General features: G+C 49.3%; 1 protein-coding gene across 1 annotated transcript in view; it reads left to right on the top strand.

Moving 5' to 3' along the window:
* The first annotated feature begins 1,414 nt into the window (after window positions 1-1,414).
* LOC119094208 (lachesin-like) overlaps window positions 1,415-20,877 on the top strand; it is a 54,849-nt gene continuing 35,386 nt past the window's right edge. Inside the window, exons 1-2 of the mRNA XM_037217284.1 lie at window positions 1,415-1,505; window positions 18,352-18,503. Coding sequence (XP_037073179.1) covers window positions 1,415-1,505; window positions 18,352-18,503 — 243 coding nt within the window. The remainder of the gene's footprint in view (window positions 1,506-18,351; window positions 18,504-20,877) is intronic.

The following is a 20,877-nucleotide window of genomic DNA, read 5'->3' as shown; positions in this document are numbered from 1 at the left end:
CGAAGTTGGCTTACCGTTCCTGGAAGCGGCGTCAAAGCTAACCGTTATTGCCGTCTAGAAAGAATGAACAAAAGCCACCGGCTTTCGGTTGACGAGCTGCAGCCCGTATAAACAGAGGAAGTGGGATGCTTGACCTGACAGAAATACTCAAGTAGCCAGCGAAGTTTCCAGCTGTAGAGAAGTGGCAGCCAACTGGGGCATTGCCCTAGTCTGAGTGATTGTTTATGAATCACTTATTGTTCGTGCGACGTTTTCAAGAGCCTCTTCCCATGTTTCCACCTACATCCGTGGAAGCTTACTGCACACTGCTGTCGTGCGATCCAGAGTACGGACACCGACTTATGCTAGTACAGCAACCAGCTGATTTGGTGTAAACAGGCGATCTTCAAAAGCCGATGAGCACGTTTCTGATATCACATTACCTCAGTAACGTCCGCTGGTGGAACATTCTACCACCCCACGCCTACTTAAAAAACAACTGTTTCCGTCAGCACATGCACCTACACCCTTGTTATTCACGACAAACACTGAACACAAGGGCTACAGTCCGGAGTGTGCTCCTCGATCGGATGGAAACGGTTGGAACTTACGCAGAGAGTGCAGAGAGTGGGGCGAGCTATCTCGGTCAGCTGCAGTCGTCCTCGCCTCCATCTGCAGTGGGGCGAGCCAGCTCGGTCAGCTGCAGTCGTCCTCGCCTCCATCTGCAGGCTCGTGAGTGCTAAAAAAACATCATTAACAGCTCTCGTAGGCTTTTCCACGTATCTTAATCGGGTGCATCCAAAGTTTCATTTGGGGATGTGCTCTGGGGACCATGCAGGTGATCCAACACCCGGCTTCGTGTGTGTGTGTTTTGTGGGCGCCAGTGTGCAGCCCACTCGCCGGACGTACAGACACCGCACAAGGCTTATTGCTGGGTGATTTGTCATGGTAATCAACCGAGGGCACTTTCTTCCAACGCAACCGTGAAAGCCGGAGGCATGGGCTGCGCGTGTATGGACGATGTCACGTAATGTGATATTCGCCCAGGTACGAGTTAGGATTATCCTTACCACCGAACACTGAGCGAGTTGCCTGATAATCAAACATGATAACTGTTAAGACATTTCAAAATGCGACGGAATTTGGGATGCAGCAAGCCAATTCATCGGCCGCGTGCCTTGACGATTGACAGCGATAACAAGTTCGGGACGTCTTCATCTCAGACGAGACCTCTTGCGACGCATATCAGACGAGGACGCGTCGCGCCTCGGCCTGCATCTTCCGCCGGCCGCCCACGACGCCACCCGTCCGCTGGTGATACGCGGAGCCGGAGGGGTGGCCGAGGGGGCGGGGAGCTGCAGGGGAGGCGGGCGCGGGCGGCGGCGGCGGCGTCAGTGGTGCAGTGAGCGCCGCCGCCGCCGGAGTCCGCGCGGCGATGCAGTTGTCCGCCGGCCGCGTGACGCTGCTGCTGGCGCTGCACAGCGCACTGCGCGCTGCCGCCGTCGCCGCCCGGGCCGAGCACAACGGTGAGTCGGCTTCGACGCTGTGCCGCAGTGGCGCCGTGGCACGCATGAGGTCACATGACCAACGCTGTGCTGCAGCGGTGCGGTGACACGGACGGAGTCACACGACCAACGCTGTGCCGCAGCGGCGCCGTGGTACGTACGGAGTCACACGGCCAACGCGGTGCTGCAAGCGGCGCCGTGTGCGTATCCGTGTGGGGGTGTGGGGGTGTGGGGGGTGTGGGTGTGGGTGTGGGTGTGTGGGTGTGTGGGTGTGTGGGTGTGGGCGTGGGTGTGGGTGTTATCAGATCCCGATGGATACCGCAGCTGGTCATGGCAGTACGTGTGTGCGCCTCATTATCCAAACTGTACCGTTATATTAAGGAAGTGTCAATGTCTCGGTATTTGTACAAGGTAATTAGATTAGCAGTAGCAACTGCATCATCATATTTTGTATTGAGATACAGCTTTTGACGCAGCTTAGCAAGTGCACAAGCTAGCAAGAACACGAGCAGCTTGGAATCCCTGTTGACCTATCTGATTAATTCAAGAAAATCTGCCCTGACGTCAACGTCCACGTGGAGTCGTTAGACTTGCAGAAGCATCTTTACCATGGTATCTAGATCAAACCATTAAACTAGCAAGAAGTCATGTGCTGTTATATTTGTATTGAGTCATTAGAGCAAGAAGGGCACCCGCGATACTGTACCTGTACTGGGTCAGGCGGCCGACAGAAGGGCTTCTGCCATGGTGTTCTAATCGGGTCATCGGTCATCAGGGACACGTCGAGTCACTCTCGCAGCTGCGAGGCAACGACATATTGGCGTCCGTTTTATAACGCATTGCTGTTTGCAAACCTACCATCCTCAGTCGTCTGGAGGAGTCCTTTCAGCCGTGATTTGCTATTCCAGAAGTATGGAATAAAGGCGATAGGCAGGTGGTGGAGCTAGGGTTATGCCGTCCTGGGTCGGTAAGCTACTGCAATCTGACACCGGACAGGCACCCGACCTCGGAACATGCTCGCGTGCTCGGCCGGCCCCGCCGCTGGGACGGCCGAGGCCGACTCACCACCAAAGACCACAGCGTGTCCCCGGTGAGACGGGACGCTGCCGGAACTCGGGTCGAGGCGGTGAGTGACGAAAACACTAGGGATGATAACGTTCTTGATGCCGTTGCCATTTTGCTTACATCATGCACGACAAATCTGGACAACGCACAGGCAACGCACGTGCCATGCCATGTCGCTTCGAGATATCTCAAGGCAGTCGCATAAACTGCAAGATGGCAATAATCCCGTCAGTTGTGGTATGTCACCAACATTTTATGCGAAGGTCAGTAACCAAAAGAAATGCCAGCTTGTCATGTTTAGAAAACCCATCCGTAATTACCGCTTCAAAACTGTGAACGCCCAAAACTTGCCCAAAAGCGTTGTAACGCCTGTAGTTATCAACTAAACTCAGAGATTTGCGCTTAGATACCAAGAATCGTGCATGCCTGTATTGTGCCAAACACATAAAACAAGTGACCATATTCAGTGAAAGAAATATGCGCGGGTTAATAACAAAATGCAGCACAAATGTGAGCTCATGCCTTCACCTACTCAATATAGGGAATAAGAATTTAGTAACCAACAAAGGGAGCACGTCAAACAACCCACGCACTTCGGATGTAAAACACGCACAGGAAAACGCCCTCAAGGAACGGGTTTTCACTGAAAATTTCAGCCGGTTCAGAATGTTCCGACCGTGTGGTTAAGGACGGAGATGCATGTGAGTGGCAATGCATACAAGGCCTGTCACCTCCGTCCATTATTTCAAAGCTTGCGCTCACAGGATGTCGTTTTCGTCACACGTCCTAAACCATGACCGGTAGGGCTCGGCACGGGTTTGATCAACCCCTTGTGTTATGGTTTAGTCCATGGTTTCGACTCGATCGGATTGGATAATTGCAGTCACACGAGGTATTGGTTATGTGGTTTGATCTGGTTTAGAAGCTACCTGCCACGGCGGGATGAAATGGGAGGAAAAACGCAACTGTAAATTTCAGGGGCGATGGGCAAAATCGATACCCAATTTACCTATGTCAATCGCCTTACCAAGTTATACTAAAATGTGGTACATCAGCAAGAATTATCGGGACAAAGTGCCTTTGATATTCTGCAGTGGAAAGCATTTGGTTAGAAATTTGTGGTCAGCTGGTTTAATGGGAATGGGGTGTGAAATTGTTGCATCGGATTGTGCTAGACTGTAGAAGCTCGATCCATACAGACTAATATCCCACCCACACATTCAAGACGAACCTCTTAATTCCACCGCTGCTTCTACCCTCCAGTCTTCAAGTGATGCTTAACTGAAAGGGAGTGTTCCATATTTGTTCGAGATTTTGAACTGAAATAGACATCTTGAAGGTCATTCGATGAAGTTCACATCCCTGCCTTTCCTAAGAGCTAAACCATCCAAGTTTCTGAGCTTCATATCTGCTGCTGGTTTTCACATCTCCAAAATGTGAAGCATTCCTTTTAAGCTTTTAAATTTTGATATGTATTTTCTGCTTGAAAGCTGCTTTTGCGGACTTGGTTTACCGTATGGTGGCTATGCTACATATGATGAAAGTATTGGGTCTCCATACCTCAGTGAGATTAATTCTGGCATATTATGCTATTGGCCCCGTAATAAACACAGGCTTTGAGGTCGTTTTACCTTTCAAAATGATGTTTTCACAACACACGTTGCCCATGCATTCTTGGAGAGAAAACTGTCTCAGGATCCTAATCTTCTGGTCAAAGTGATCAACGGAGCCACACCCTGTAGTCCATAACCTTACCCCTCATCTCACTATCACGACGAATAATAGTGTGGAAGTCCGTGCTGTTCTTCCACGTTTCTTCACTGCAGCCATTGAGCAATAACATCGATCACGATCACGCCTGGGACATTGAATTACAGGGGTGACAAATGAGACCGGACATACTCGACGTGCTACCCTGGTCTAACTGCCTGGCTGGCTTAACTATGGTCATCAGTCCCACAGTTACGGCCACCAGCGATGCGGCAAGTATGAAATGTTATGCAACCCATGCATATGCTGGGCTCATGTCTGCTGGAGCGTACCCCATACATGTACAAGGCGCATGTCTGTTGGTGCACACCATGTGCATGCGCGGGGCTCGTGTATATGGTTGCACACCCTACGCATATGCGAGACTCATGTCTGTTGGTGGGCAACCCATGCATGCGCGGAGTTCATGACTGTTATTGCGGACCCTATGTGCTTGCGAGGCTCATGTCTGTCGGTGGGCAACCCATGTATGCGCGGGACTCATGTCTATCGTTGAGGATCATATGTGTTTGCGGGGCTCATGTCTGTTGGTGCACACTCCATGCATGCGCGAGGCTCATGTCTGTTGTTGCGGGCCCTGTGCGTGTGCGGGGCTCATGTCTGTTGGTGCGCGCGACGCTGGCGGCGGCTGGGTAACTGGTTTTAAGGTCGGCAGCCAGCTGGTCCGGCACCGGCGACAAGGCCGTATTTTGTGACAGTTTCATTGAAGGGAGTGTTCCACATTTACATTGGGTTTTGAACTGAAATAGCCATCTGGAAGGTTATGCGGTGCAGTTCACAGCTCTGTCCTTCTTAAGGCCTCCGCTCTTCTAGTCTCTGGGCGCTACACGCCGGCGACGATGTGCAGACTAGTTCGGGGAGACTATTTCAAGGTCACCCAGGCATCCATGGCGCCAAAATGACGGCACTCAAATCATGTCATTCCATTGAACATGCGGCGATCAAGGCCCAGAAGATATCGTTAACGAGTTGTTCATTTCTGGGATTCGTGAGTACGATTTCCAGACACTGGCTCTCAACTGTCTCTCAACTGGCAGCCAACTATCTCTCAATCAATGCTGGGCAAGACATTATGACGTAATTAAACAAGGACGTATGGAGGAGCATATTTACTTAACAGAGAACTCGTGTTGTGTACAACTTAAAAGTATAACCAAAGAAATAAGTGGGCTGATATTATCATACACATGAGACAGCAATACCCGCCTTATTCCTCGGAGAAAAACCAGGAGAATGGAGATAAAGATGGTTGACATTTCGGCAACATGCCTTCATCGAAACAATAGCAGAAGTGAATTCTCTTCTGTCTTTAATGAAACAAGAGCAGAAGTGAATTCACTTCTGCTATTGTTTTGCTGAAGGCATACTGTCGAAATATCAACCCATCTATATTTGCATTTTCCCGATTTTTCCCCAAGGAATAAGGGTATTTCAGCTGTCTTATCTATGTGGATAATATTCCTCGCAAATGCACTGAACAACTGAAATCATCACTTCTGATGCTTGCTTCAATATCTTCAAATAGGGAACGTTTCCTTTAAGGGAACATTTCACACTTGAAGATAATGAAGCAAACATCAGATATTCGGAAACAAGCTTACCTATAACTATTGGAATTTTTTAGTGCAAAAGGCTGTTCTAGAACAGCGCAACTCTCTGTTTAATAAATATGCTCCTCAATGCGTCATGGTTTGATTACGTCATCGCGCCTCCCACAACATTGATTGAGAGCCATTTGGCGGCCGTTGTATCTGGAAATCGTGCTCACGAACGGCAGATATGAACGCTTCGACGATTACGTATTTCTTGGCTGTGTTCACCCCATGTCTTATGGAGTGGCGGATTTGAATGGCGCTTATTATGACATCATGAAAGCCAAGGTGACTTTGAAATTACATCACCGAAAGACTGTCCCCATTTTCGCTGGCGCGTAGCCCAGAAACTAAAGGGGCTTAGGGGTTAAGAAAAACAGGATTGTGAACAGCACCGAGAACTCTTCAAGATGACTATTTCAGTTCACATCCCCGTATAAATGTGGAACACCCCTTTTCAGAAAGGCACGGGCCTGCGCACTCTGATTTGCGTCTCATGAGCTCATAGACTAAAAGCAACGTAGACCGAACGGCACGTCTGCTTAAAAATATCCCTTAAAAATAGAACGGTCAAGTAAACTAGGCTCGTTTGCGGCCTGTTTCCTTGCGCCCCGCAATTTAGTTGTGCTAAGGGTTCGTTCTTAGTCTTTATGAAGCAAGATACTGATGGTATTGCTTAACACGCGCCCGGGTGGCCGGCTAGATACCCTTCGCTCGGGTGGGGGTCAATTTGACCCCCCCCTGAGATCTCGGGAACTAAGAGAGCTTGAGACACCAAATTCACAGGATGTGTTGACCTATACGGGAACTCACTAAGGTCAAAGTTTGAGGTTCCTAGGTCATGACAATCGGGTCAAACAAGGTCAAACAAGGTAAAATTTCAGGTTGGTCTCCGAAGTGCCCCAGAACCTAGATAACTGTTTCTAAGCAAAAGGTAACATGCTCAGCTAAGGTCAGTAACCTTTTTTGACCTCTTGAAGGGCATGGTGACCAAAATCATACAAGACTGCTCTGAGTTTTGCATGTGAATAAGCGACAAAGATTACGTCAGGCAGTATGTTCCTAAAAAAAAAAAAATGCTGACCTGGATCATTTCAGGTCCATGACCTATTCCGACCGCTAAGAAGACCATGGAAGATGTATAATGCGGTTCCTGCCATCAATAAATTCGAAATGAGCACCGAAAACTATCGCATACAGAGTAATAAAGTAGAGTAATAAAGCAGGTTGGTTTTGACCTTGGTCTAACCTTTATACCTAACTTTTGGTCAGAGTAATTTGCTCATTTAATATTTGTGTTGCCTAAGAAAGCATGTCAGAGATCTATGGCTACGTCTAACACTCCGCTGTTGCATCAGATTGAACGATTCCCTAGGCATTGACCTCGCTGAATCCATGGCCTGACTTTGACTTGCCATAGGTCAGTGATCTTACAAAGTACATCTAAGTGTTTGATGCCAAACGATCCGCTATTCAATTGTCTATAGTTTTGCAAAATTTGGCGCGGCTGTGCCGCGCCGTTCGGAAACCATTCTAGAAAAACCTTCGGGGGTTAATTTGACCCCGCACCCGAGCGCGTGCAAATGCTAGGTCTAAAAGTTAGTTCCACTTCTGGATGTTGACGTAACACATGTCCCCATATCCTTTCAATGCCTTCGATTCATTTTAAAGTTACACCAATATTCCAAGAAGACAGCCAACTTCCTCTCAACCTTCGTAAATTTCCCAAGGTTTTGAGGACCTTGTGAAATTGGTGGAAGTCTTGTTAGATAGCCAGTAGGCAAAGTGCATTTATTTCAGAGGGTTTTTCAGCTATGACAGTTCTGCAAAGCGCGAAATGTTCACCAAGAATTTGGTCTGAATTGAATGACATCTTGAAGCTACGGTCAATATGATATACGTATCCCATAGGATGGCTCAGCTGTGCAAGTCTATTCCATGTATGGGAGTTCGAATGCACGAACGATATGCCAGAAAGTTAGACCATGTTTTGAGGTTTCAGCAGCACGAGTACATTTATGCATCCCAAATCCATACATGCATGCATTTTAACCAGTCCTCACTCCGACGGCCGGCAAGTCGGAAACAATAGCTAGGTGCACGTTTGGCGCTGGGTGGCAGGACGTAACATCTTTATGCCAGCCCACGGAGACGAGATACATGCAGATACTGCCGGATCCTTGAAATATCCCTCTGATCCCTTCCCGTTTTTGAAAGGCACGTTCATTTGGCACGGCGGCAACCAAAGCTTGATTTATTTGCCTGGAATGGAATTGCAGCGATTTAAAGTGTGTTATTGCATGTTTATAACAGAGCACGGAACTTCACTAGCGATCATTCAAACACCTCAGAAGAGAAAGGCAGTTTGCATTGCTCAGTTAAAGAGAACAGTGCGGTTTCCTGTGTTCAGTATTTGGACCCTCGGAATACTGATAAGATCCTACAATCACCGCCGAAAGGCTGTTATCACACCCCACTGAGCTCATATAGCGTCCGTCATAAGCACACACATTTGCAGGAATACCGTGCAGCAAATAGGGGCGGTCACGGCAAAAAAAGCTACTGCAAACGGATGTCGAGAAGATGCCGTAATTTACTGCGGGCATGAAAGGAACCAGAAAATAGTGAGCGGCTGGCCTAATCTTGTCTAGTACATTCCCCGTTTGGCTACCTCCAGGCAAGGATGACTGAAAGGGAATTCAAAATTCGTTTGCTTTTTTACCTCAGTTCTAATCTTCTACTTGCAAGATATTACAATAATTGCATTTACAGCGTTCACTGCATTATTGTGCTTGATGGTCTATAACTACCGATTGTTCTTTTTCAACTAGGTTTTCGAGAAGGTGCGTTCGTAATACTCACGTGCTCACGTCGAGCGCATCCCGGAACTACCACAGCTCGTAATAGCCCTTCACATGCAAGCGGAACAGGGATCTGAGTTGGTACGTTGTCCTGAAACGTGTGAGAACAAGGACATACAGCGGTGGAACCTGCCGTTGTTGGGTAAAATTTGACTCCGGAAGCATTTTTGTTTTCATCATGATATGCCTATTCTTCATTTCACTTGAACGGTACTTTAAGACTTGGCGACATGGTGATGCGTCCAAATTCACAGACTCGCAAGTCACATTATGGTAGTTTATGCTTCTGCCTTAGTATAATGGTACTTATTACCAAAAATATTATGACAAATGAGTACATCGTTACGAAACAAAAACGCTCTCGCAATAATAATTATCAACTATTTCGACAAACCTGGCGATGTTATATGTGTTTTCCTCCTGCATATCCCAGTTTTCATGGATTTCAGATTTAATTCCAGATCGGGGCCCTTTCTAATCATCCTGAGGTGAAAAGGCTTATGTCGCCCAAAGTATCGATATGGTCCGATCAAAACAACTATTGCAAAATAGCTTTGGCAGTAGTACTACTTGGTGTTTAGGGCAGGACACCTCATCAGAATTAAATACAAATTTAAGAAAAAAATATCACAAATGATCCCTTGTAATACCGACGTTACCGAAATGAAAAATCTACGTTGGGTATTGTTATCCTCACCACCTTGACTAATGAACAGTCTTAGTCCAGGTACTCTTAATCCCATTTAACTGCGGAGGAACGTAGTGGTTCTGCGTTCTCCAGCATGCTAACATGAAGATGGCCCTGCGGCTAAATAAATATGATCTGTTTTATAAGGCCACATTTCCATATCTTACACCTGCCACCACAGTCACTGAGTCATGAAGGCACAAGCTAGCCATGAGCTTTTCGTTAAGCAGCTGTGACTGAGCTGTGACTGTGACCCCCGTGCAGACCATCTTGGCGATGAAAGGCATGATTCAGGGGACGGAGCCAGGCTCGTGTAGCCTGTCAAATGCTGCTGGCTGCCGCTGCTAAGGACGCTGCTTGCCGCCACGGCCGTCTCATCGAGCGGCGTGCGGGCTCGCGCTACACAGACGGCCGCCCGCCCGCCGGTGCCGACGGGCGGCACGCGCCGACGCCGCTGGGTCATTTGCCAAAGATGCAATGTTCGGTGCCCCCAGGCACGGCGCCGTGCGTGCTCTCGGGCAAGGCGTGCTCAAGCAGTGTGTGGACCAGAATAGGATGTGCTCAAGCAAGACTGTTGAAGCCGCTTTAATTAAACTGCATGCAAACTTACAACGTGTTAATCTTAAACAAGTTACCCCAGCAACTTGACCTGCTGGTTGCACCAGTGAATAAACTGGTCAATGACTCTTCAAGCACAAGGATTGTTCAGTTTTCGAAAGCACTTGACTCACTGAATGTATTACTAAAGCCAATTTATATCGTATTATGGTTATGCTCTTGCTACAGCGACCAATTCAGCAGACGTCACCAAAAAATCGAGATCCTGTGCGGCTGAAATATCTTTGATCCGCATATGTACTTACCGGCACCTTCAACACGAATTGGGGCATGATATCCCGCCGTACTGATCAGGTGTCATCGTCCTTATCAGCCTTGAGATCCCAATAGTGCAGTGGTAAGGCTGCGCGTGCGGTGAACTGCGCTCGGGGTGTAATTCTTCACGGTGCCCGACCCTTGCCGCCAGGGCGAGAGTCAGGCGGCGTCACACAGCCTCAGCAGCGGAGTGCTTCATAAAAAACAGTGACAGTGACACCAAATGCATTCAGTATATACGAAACGATGGCTGAGCAGCTCAAACTGTTCCCATAATTTACCATCGAAAACGTAAATGCTGCAATGTCAGTGCCGTGCTAGTGCCAATGAGTATCTTACACGATATTTACTAGTTCTTATCACAAACCGATATTCTCACGCAGCAAACAGCGTCATAGTTGTTTTTTAACTATTTTAGCTTTACTTCGGGCACCTCTACACCTGTCTTCCGGAGGAGGATTCTGCCCCCTCCGAGGGTCTCGAGAATTGGTGGACCAATTAAAACGAGCAAACGGCGTTCGCTTTCTCTCGACGCCATCTGCATTGCTGTAAAAAAGAAAACTTTTTTAGGGAAAGTCAGGGAAACCCTGAAGAAATAAAACATTTGCGACACATTTTTTTGCGTTGATCGATCGCTTTTAGCGCAACCAATGTCAACCGATAGACCCTGATTAGCAAATTCATATATTAGACATTTCAAAATGGAAAATTTGTAGGAGTATCCAGGTGATGCAACACACCGTGATGATATAAATTGTCCAAATAGGTTTTTCATTGAGATCATGCTGAGCAAACGAGATGGTGTTTTTCTCTGTCGCCAGCAAAACAAGTACAGACCCTAATGTTGGTAAAACCGAAGTCCGACGCCTACTGGAGCGGTGATAAGGAGAGGCTCAGGAGGTAGCATATCGTTTTGCCGGCCACCGTGGTGTTATACGCTGTAACTAAGGTACGGTGCCAATGTTGGATATATAGACATATGCGTATTCAGCTATCCAAAGCAGGGGGAAGGGACGTGCGATTGGGGCGTGGCGTGGCCTTCAGCTTCCAGTGAGCTGGCAAGATGGCTCGGGCGTGGCCTTCAGGTTCCAGTAAGCTGGCAAGATGGCTCGCTGTAAAGATCATGTGCTAGTTGGAACGATGCAATGAAACAGAAAAGCTTTTTTGCAAGACGCAATCGTGCAATTCATTTTCAGTTCCTCAGCTACGTGTCTGGTATCGTTTTTATGTCATTGCAAATTATCGAGGCCGCCACTACATAATTACCTGTTTTCCAATATCAAACCACGTTTTTATTATAAAGGTTATATGCATGTGAACCGTCAGGCTGCCCAAATGGTCTGCCAGCAGACCACGCAAATGGACTGGTCTGCTGGCAGACCATCCCATTCGTTAGCCTTTAGAGAATCTTCGTCTTTGGGCTTTTTGGACTAGCTGCAGGATGGACAAAAAAGCTCCATCAGCAACAAAAATGTCTAAGTAAAAAACACAACCTGGTAAATTATAGCGCCTAAACCCTGGAACGAATGTTTTAAAGAAAGGAATACTGAAAAAGCTGCGCCCTCTCGCACCGTGCTTGTGAGCCATGCCAGGAGTGCAGGCTGTCAGGAGAGGTTCTCCTGAAGAGGCCGGTGCTGGCGGCCAGGCGTGCCTACAGCGCCCGCACCAGCCCCCGTCCCCCTCCGAGGGTCGCAGCCGGTCGCGCCTATCTGGGCGGCGGGGTAGCCAGCGGTTCGGTTCACTGACACCGGCACCCCACGTCGTCACCCTCCCGAACACGACGATAAAAGAAAACTTTACAGCATTTAAATAAGCGATTCGCCGACCGCAGTTCATTACATCGCCGTGACTGACACGTCAAACAAATCATGACAACTTTCCAAATCAGCCTTCAGCAAGCTTTCACTGGACTCTGCGAGAAAGGCAGTTGCTGGAACCATATCTGCGCGCTGGCTGTCTGGCAGAAAATCTACATTCGAGCTCTATTAACTTTTCGACGAAAATCCTCTGACGGATTTGACGAACTCCGCAGGATTCATGTCGACTTCATTTCCGAGGCGTTCTGAAATAGGGTGCCGGTATACCTGCCGCGACGATTTGCTCCGGCCTTGGCAGGGTAGGACTCGACTACTGCTCAGCGTTCACATCGGGCCCAGCAGCCTCACCTATCGCTCAGCCCTCCGCAGGCGGCGGCAGGCAGCGCACCATTCTCCACTGTGTTGGATTCGCACAAGGGCTCCGTCGCGTGTCAAAAGTTGGAACAAGGGACAAGTGAAAGTGAAAAAGTAAAAAAAAGCAAATGAAAAGCGTCATTTCAACGAACCTGTACGAACGACGCCAAAAGGCAGGCATTGTTTTAAAGAATCTTAGCAGAATGTCTTGCAGAGGCAGCTCTGGGACCGAAGTCCTTCATAAACAGCTTGCTGCGACGGTATGCATAACAACTAGGCAAATATATGCCACCCAAGTGACCAATATCCGGCGCCAGCCGACAGACTTACGCAGACGGTGACCTGCTCCTACCGATGTCTGAAAACGGGCTTTGTATCCCGGGCAGACGGACACTGTTTGAAGGCCATTGTTTGTAAGGATATCTGCTTTGTACATATTGAGAATGTAAGTAACAGACGAGGCAGCACAAATGTTACGTACATGAAACAGGAAATGACTGAGGTCACAGACCTCTGGAAAAAACAAATTATCGTCACGTGAAGTTCCCCCACAAACATCGGGTTTCGCTGTAGTATAGTCCCCATATAGTCCCAGCATAGTCTCAGTATAGTCTCAGTATAGTGGTGACACACGCGCTCGGGTGGGAGTCAGTTTGACCCCCTCCATAGGTTTTTTTCTGGAATGGCTACCGAAAGACGCGCCAGAGCCGCGCCAAACTTTGCATCGTTATGGAAAATTGAATAACGGATTGTTTGATATACAAATTTAGATGTACCGCATCAAGTCGCTGATCTACGGCAGGTCAAAGTCAGGCCATGGATTCAGCAAATACAATTTGTAGAGAATCGTGCAATGTGATGCAACAACGTAGTGTTAGACGAAGCAATACATCTTTGAAATAAATTCTTAGGACGCACAACAATATAATGAACGAATTCAATTGGCCTAGCATCAGCTATGAGGATCAGACCAAGGTCAAAACCAACCTGTTTTATTACTCTAGAGCTTGCTGTACGGAGTAGCTTCTGATACTCATTTCGAATGGATTGATAACAGGAACCGCATTATACACCTTTCATGGACTTTTTAAAGCTCAGAGCAGGCCACTGGCTTAATATGACCCAGGTAAGCGTTTTGTTTTAGGAGCATACTGTCTAGCGTAATCTTTAACGCGTATTTAAATGAAAAATTCAAAGCAGTCTTGTATGATTTTGGCCATCATGTTCTTAGAACAGGTATTTAGGTTCTGAGGGCACTTTGGACACCAACCTGGGGTTTGACCCCGTTTAACCTTTTTGACCCGAAGGTCATGGTCTAGTTACCCTAGGTTTTGATGCCAAATGAGTTCACGTAAAGGCCAATACATCCTGTGGATTCGGTGTCTCTTGCTCTCTTAACTTTTGAGATCTCAGGGGGGTTGAACTGAATTCCCACCCGAACGAAGGGCATTGAACCTGGCCACCCGGGCGCATGTTTACTTCCAGCAGAGTTTGATTCAACCAGGCAATGTGACATGCAGGTTTTAAGCAAACGTCAGTGAGGTAATGTAGAATGCTGGAACGCCTTCAATGCACACCGCACACCATTGTGCTCAGTATCCGGCCCTGATCATGCCTGCCACTTGTGCGTGAGCGGCGGAGCCGACGGTCTGCTCCGACCCGTGTCTGGCGGGAGACGACGGTCTGCTCCGACCCGTGCCTGGCGGGAGACGACGGCCGCGCTGGCGCCGGTCAGCGCGCCGGCGCGTCCTGGACGTGCTCCCGCGGCGCCGCAGCCCGGCTCCCGCGCCCCGGACGTGCCCCCGCGGGGCCGCAGCCCGGCTCCCGGACGTCCCCCGGCGTCCCGGACGTGCTCCCGCGGCGCCGCAGCCCGGCTCCCGCGCCCCGGACGTGCCCCCGCGGGGCCGCAGCCCGGCTCCCGCGTCCCGGACGTGCTCCCTCGGCGCCGCAGTCCGGCTCCCGCGTCCCGGTCGTGCTCCCGCGGCGCCGCAGCCCGGCTCCCGCGTCCCGGACGTGCTCCCGCAGCGCCGCAGCCTGGCGCCCGGACGCCGGCCCGCGGGGCGCAGGTCGCGCGGACGGGGGCGTGCGCGACGCGTCCCAGGCAGCCCGCCGCGGGCCCGCGCGTCACTGATTGGCTGACGCCAAACGAGCCGCGTTACGGGCCGATTGCGAATACGCTGATCGCCGCGGTGCCGCTGCCGCCCGGCCAAACTCTGTAAACGTTTCAGTGCGCGTCCAATCGTGCCGAGGAGCCAAGGACCAAGGTGTCTGTCGACAGCAGGCAGCCGCGGGAAATGGCGTCTTTCATCACCATCGCTGCTGGACTGTAAAACGTACCGTCACCGTCGAACGACGATACGTAGCGTCACTTGGGGCATGCGGCTTGTCCCATTTAGGGAACGTGGCGCATGGTGCTATCTTCAGCTACCGCAGGGAATGCAGGGTTTGCACTCGTTAAACAACAGACCAGTGTTAAACAAAGATCCACTAGCCAAACTAAATTAGCCATGAGCGTTAAAACAAAGATCCCTCACCCAAACCGTTCGCGGCAATACGGAATCTCAGACTCTAGGACTGAATGGCTCCAAGCACGCTTTAATTCAAGGTAATAAGTGAAGGTAATGACAGGATGTCATATTTAGCTAATAGTGGTGTTTCTTTTGCCTTGCCGGACGATAAAAACACTCGAATTGAATGTTGGGCAATGTTTGTGCAATGCTCGATCCTCGACGCATGCGTGCACTGGATGCCCGGATTAGATGTTGTGCAGGGCAGTATTCAGGGTCAAGACTCAACCCAGTTTCCGACTAAATCCTTACATAAGTCTACCCCTTACAACAAATTTTCAATTGAAGCTGCCTGGCTCTGACCTTGATCTGAGTGATCACAGGAATGAGTTGTGATCCTAATTTTCAGTGTCCAATCGTCTAAGTACCCCTCAAATTTGTATATCTCCTAATTCACCTTGTCACAACGGCCTGAAATATTACCAAAGAATTGCCTCTACTGACAGCCATGATCTGACTTTCACCTGCAACAGGTTAGCGACCTTATGCAGCAAACTTACTTTTATACCAAAAGATGGACAACTAACTCCTTACTGCTACGCAATGTTTGACATGGGTACCTCGCAACATTCGGAAGCTATTTTGAAAAGAAGGCAGGGAGTGATGGAAGTGATGCGCCCTCACGCAGGTATATGTTAAACCTTGCCTGAGGGAGCCTTTTTCACCTTCGCCCACCAGGAAGCTCATGGAGGCCCCTGATGTTTCAATAACTACGCAACCTGGAACCATGGTATGGGGAAAATGGGAAAAAGGACAATAGATCATACAATACTTTTTGCCTTCTTCCTCGTCAAGTGAACAGGACAAAGGAGAGATGGGTGCATTAATATCTCGGACACATGCCTTTATCCGAACGATATGGGTTGTGAATTCAAAATTCAAAATTACCTGCCGATCTCACTCGATTTGCAGTTTTTTTCCATAGCAAACCACAGTATTTACAAGCCACCAACATTCAGAGGATTAAGCAAGGAGCAGGTTGATAGTCATTATTACAATGCGGTGTATATCTAACCCTGGATTCAAACAAGGTGAAAAATATATGTGCATGCAAACGAATAAGATAAGCAGATATCACGCATCACATATCATTCACACATGCAAGCGATTTCACGAAAACAAGCATCACGCATCACGCATCAGTCAAGCTAGCACGCATCACGCATTAAGGCACTGATCACATTCACATAATCAACGATGATGGGCTCTGTACGAAGCTTGATTGGTGCCTTCTAAAAAAAAAATGAAATCGTTTTTTTCTATCCGTATGTTCCTGTGCTCTGTGTAGGACGAACTGTAGCTGTTCGATTTTTTAACTGAGCTGTTTGAATTTTGAATTTATTTCTCGTAATCGTTTTGATAAAGGCATGTAGCCGTAATGACAATGCATCTGTTCCCTGCCCCAAAAAGCTCCCTTGACCCCGCCAATTGTCTTCATCAAACTGCATCTGTATTTTTATCTTTATCTTTATCTAATATGTATCTTTGCTTATTGAGGCATGCGTAGGTCCGAACATGCCTTTCAACATACCATTTCGATGTGAGAGAGCGTCCACAGCATGTGCGTACTGGTACGCATGAAGAAGGCTTCGGCTCTACGGAAGCGGTAAACTTGTCAAGGATGACATTAAGATAGGAGTTATCGTAAACATATATTTAGCTACGGTCGAAGGGATGCGTATTTCACGTATGCGGATCCCGTTGTTAACCTCTTTTTCGGAGTTTTGCTCAAGCCTATTGATAGGATAAATTTTTGGAATCAGAGTCCAAGCTAATGACTGGCTGTTGCGTGTGGCCTGCTCCCATCATCCGATTGTGCAAGTACAGCTCAAGGACAGGATGTTGTCGCGAAAGCTCAACGTGCCGGAATGTCTGGCACGATCCGTTCTGCTCTCGACGTCACCTTGCCTTCACTGCAACCGCTGCCACCAGCCGCAGGGCATCCCCGTCAGGGGAGTTAGCAAGGGCCCAACGGTCAAGTCCACCCAAATACGGAAGGGTGAATTGGAAGGCAGACGCTGTAACCAACTGAGCTACCGGAGCGAACCAACTGACATCCCTGACATTCAACGTCTGACATCTCGCCGACTCGACGTCTGACAAAATTTATTGTTATATGCTTGCATTTGTTAGTTCGAGTGTGATCTCGTCTCATATCGAAGGCGTCCACTGAATACTGCCTCCGTATAGCAGCGCTGTACTGAAAATGGTCGAAGTTGCTGCTCGTAGCGCAGCCAGCGAGGAGACCCACCCTCGAGTGACCCTATTCGCACCATGAGCGCCAGATGGCTAGCTAGACGATTGCTTCTTTTAAATAAATGAGCAACCACCAATATAGCACTCCCGCCAGACCCCTTCCAGATCATGTTCACATCTCTCTCGCGGTAACCACGCATCTAGGAGGATCTTTCCATCTCCAGGTGGTAGAACGGAGAGGCGACCGTGCCACTCCGTCAGCTCGTGCCACTGCTGGCATGCTCTTGCCCACCCCGGGCGCTCATTCTGACTTGTTCTCGTCCACCCCGACGACTCATCCTGGCTTCCTCTCGCTCACCCCAACTGCTCGTTCTGGCGCGCTATCGCCCACCCCGACCAACCATCCTGGCTTCCCTCGCCCATCCCGACCGCCCATCCTGGCTTCCTCTCGCTCACTCCAACTGCTCGTTCTGGCTCGCTCTCACCCACCCCGACTACCCATCCTGGCTTCTCTCGCTCATCCCGACCGCCCATCCTGGCTTCCTCTCGCTCACCCCAACTGCTCGTTCTGGCCCGCTCTCACCCACCCCGACTACCCATCCTGGTTCCTCTCGCCCACCCCGACCACTCATCCTGGCTTCCTCTCGCCCACCCCGACTACCCATCCTGGTTCCTCTCGCCCACCCCGACTACCCATCCTGGTTCCTCTCGCCCACCCCGACTGCCCATCCTGGTTCCTCTCGCCCACCCCGACTACCCATCCTGGTTTCCTCTCGCGCACCCCAACCGCTCGTTCTAGCCTGCTCTCGCTTACCCCGACCTCCCGTCATGGCTTCTTCTCGCCTTCCCCGAACGCACGCCCTGGCCCGTTCTCGCCCACCCCGAACGCCCATCTTGGCATACTAGCGACCATCGCGACCGCGCGTCCTGGCCTGCTCGCGACCACCACGAACGGCCACTTGACTTGCTGGGCTGGGACTCCAAATACTGCAAAGGTCACTGCGCAGCCGCATGCACAGGGAAGTCAGCGGTGGCCAACGCACTTCGACCGCGGGCGCTGAACCGAGTGTATGCCTGTTTTCAGAGATCGAGTACAATGCAGTGGATAATGACCTGGCCGTCGCCGAGGACGAGATGAGCCTCCCGTCGTTTGTCAAGTGGATCGGCAACGTCACCGCTCCAGTAGGGAAAGACGTCACCCTGCACTGCTCTGTACACAACCTGGGAAAATACAGGGTCAGTTATTCACCACACTTCGTGTGTCTGAGTCAATGTGTAGCAAACTCCGTCGATTTGTCGATCCGTTGACTGACAGTCCAGCCGGCTGGGGCCGCTCGACAGCTCTGCTTTTATATTGTTGGTGTGAAGTGTTTTGGGCCAACTAAAATTCAACTATTGGATACTTGGAGTCAAGAAATGTGTAACACGCGCTCGGGTGGCAGGTTGAATACCCTTCGCTCGGGTGGGGGTCAATTTGACCTCCCGCCGAGATCTCAGGGACTAAGAAAGCTAGCGACACCAAATTCACCGAATGTGTCAACCTGTACGTTAGCTCACTTGGGGTAAAGCTTGAAGTTCCTAGATTATGACCTTCGGTTCAAATAAGGTAAAATAAGGTCAAATTCAAGGCTGGTCTCCAAAGGGCCCCTGGAACCTAGATAACTGCTCTGAGCAAAAGGCCATATACTCATGCAAGGTCAGTTGTCTTGTTTGACCTTTGGAAGATCAGGGTGATCAAAACCATACAAAACTGCAATGAGTTTTGCATTTGAACAGGCGTCTAAGGTTATGCTAGGCAGTGCGTTCCTAAAAACGAGATGTTAACCTGGGTCATTTAGGTCAGTGACCCACTGTGACCTTTAAGAACTCCATGGAAGGTGTATAATGCGGTTCCTGTCATGAATAAATTTGAAATGGGCGCCAGAAAATACCCCACACACCAAGCCCTGGAGTAATAAAACAGGTTGGTTCTGACCTTGGTCTGACCGTTATACCTGATACTAGGTCAACTTACTTTGCTCATTCAATTGTTATATTGCCTAAGGAAGTATCCCAAGGATGTATGGCTTCGTCCAGCACTCCGTTGTTCGATCAGATCGAACGATTCCCTAGAAATTGTCTTTACTGAAACCATGGGCCGACTTTTACCTGCCATAGGTCAACGACCTTACAAGATGCATCTAAATTGTTGATGTCTGGCGATTCGCAATTCAATTGTCTACAGCTATGCAAAATTTGGCGCGACTACACCTCGCCGTTCGGAAATCATTCCGGAAAACCGTCGGGGGGTGGGGGGCAATTTGACCCCCCACCCGAGCGCGTGTTAAAGGCCGGGGCAGCACAGTGCAAATTTTGCAATCAATTGAATTCAAAAGATTTTTGGTGAAGATTTTGACGTGTGATAATCATGGCCGAAGAAAAGGTTCAAGAAGATGCTGCAAATTCATGATTAGATTTGTGTTACAGAACCTGGCGCATTTGGAGAAAACCATTCGAAATGCAACATTCAACACAATAACTGATAAGCACACGTCATCTATAGGACGCTGAAGCACCGTTTTTCGATACAGTTTGAGGAGACGTTTTGTTAAAATATCCTGTACAAAATGACTGAGGCACGAATCTGGCGCTACAAAATTCCATAGGAAGCGAATTGAATAGTGCCCAGAATAACACCTGGGAATATTGTAGTGGACAAATTTATTTATGATTTAAAAACATGAAGTAACGCCCACAGCAGAACCGACAGGAAAACTTAGATATAATAATAATTTCGCCATCATTCATTAATCGTTTTGCCTCATTCCTACTTGGTTTGTTTTCGCTCCCCGCCGTCACCAACATATCACTGACCTGTCGATCTTGATCCACATATCCTTGCCTCATATCCTTGACGTATTAAACTTCGTGCATATGATGGCTGATGGGCCACGACTGTATAAACATTTCCCAAACCTACCCGTGTTCCCCGTATCAAATCCTTCCATCATTGCCTCCTGACATCCTCCTTCTTGCCTTCCCTTTTCCAGTCCCTCCTAATCATCTTATAATTTTTACCAACCTGACTCGCGCATTAATAGTCGCCAGTGCTAGTGCATGTGCCGGCGAATAATACAATACCACTGAGGACTTACAATGTGGGATGGCTCTCACATTTCTCGGCCAAGTGAACCAACACAAATGACAATACAGATGCAAGCGCAACTAGCGGCAGCCGCGCAGCGTGGGCTGCGAGCCCGACCTTAAGTCCACCCTGTCCACAGCGTGGATAGCGGGCCCGACCTTAAGTCCACCCTGTCCACAGCGTGGGATGCGAGCCCGACCTTAAGCTCACCATGTCCACAGCGTGGACAGCGGGCTCGACGGTAAACCCACCCTGTCCACAACGTGGATAGCGGGCCCGACCTTAAGTCCACCCTGTCCACAGCGTGGATAGCGGGCCCGACCTTAAGCTCATTGTGTCCACAGCGTGGACAGCGGGCTCGACGCTAAACCCACCCTGTCCACAACGTGGATAGCGGGCCCGACCTTAAGTCCACCCTGTCCACAGCGTGGATAGCGGGCCCGACCCTAAGTCCACCCTGTCCACAGCGTGGACAGCGGCCCCGAC

This window comes from Pollicipes pollicipes, unplaced genomic scaffold (assembly GCF_011947565.3).
Source record: "Pollicipes pollicipes isolate AB1234 unplaced genomic scaffold, Ppol_2.1 Scaffold_4002;HRSCAF=4701_pilon_pilon_pilon, whole genome shotgun sequence".
In the NCBI taxonomy this organism is placed as follows: domain Eukaryota; kingdom Metazoa; phylum Arthropoda; class Thecostraca; order Pollicipedomorpha; family Pollicipedidae; genus Pollicipes; species Pollicipes pollicipes.
Note: the sequence above shows the minus strand (reverse complement) of the source record. Positions and strands in the feature narration are given on the sequence as shown.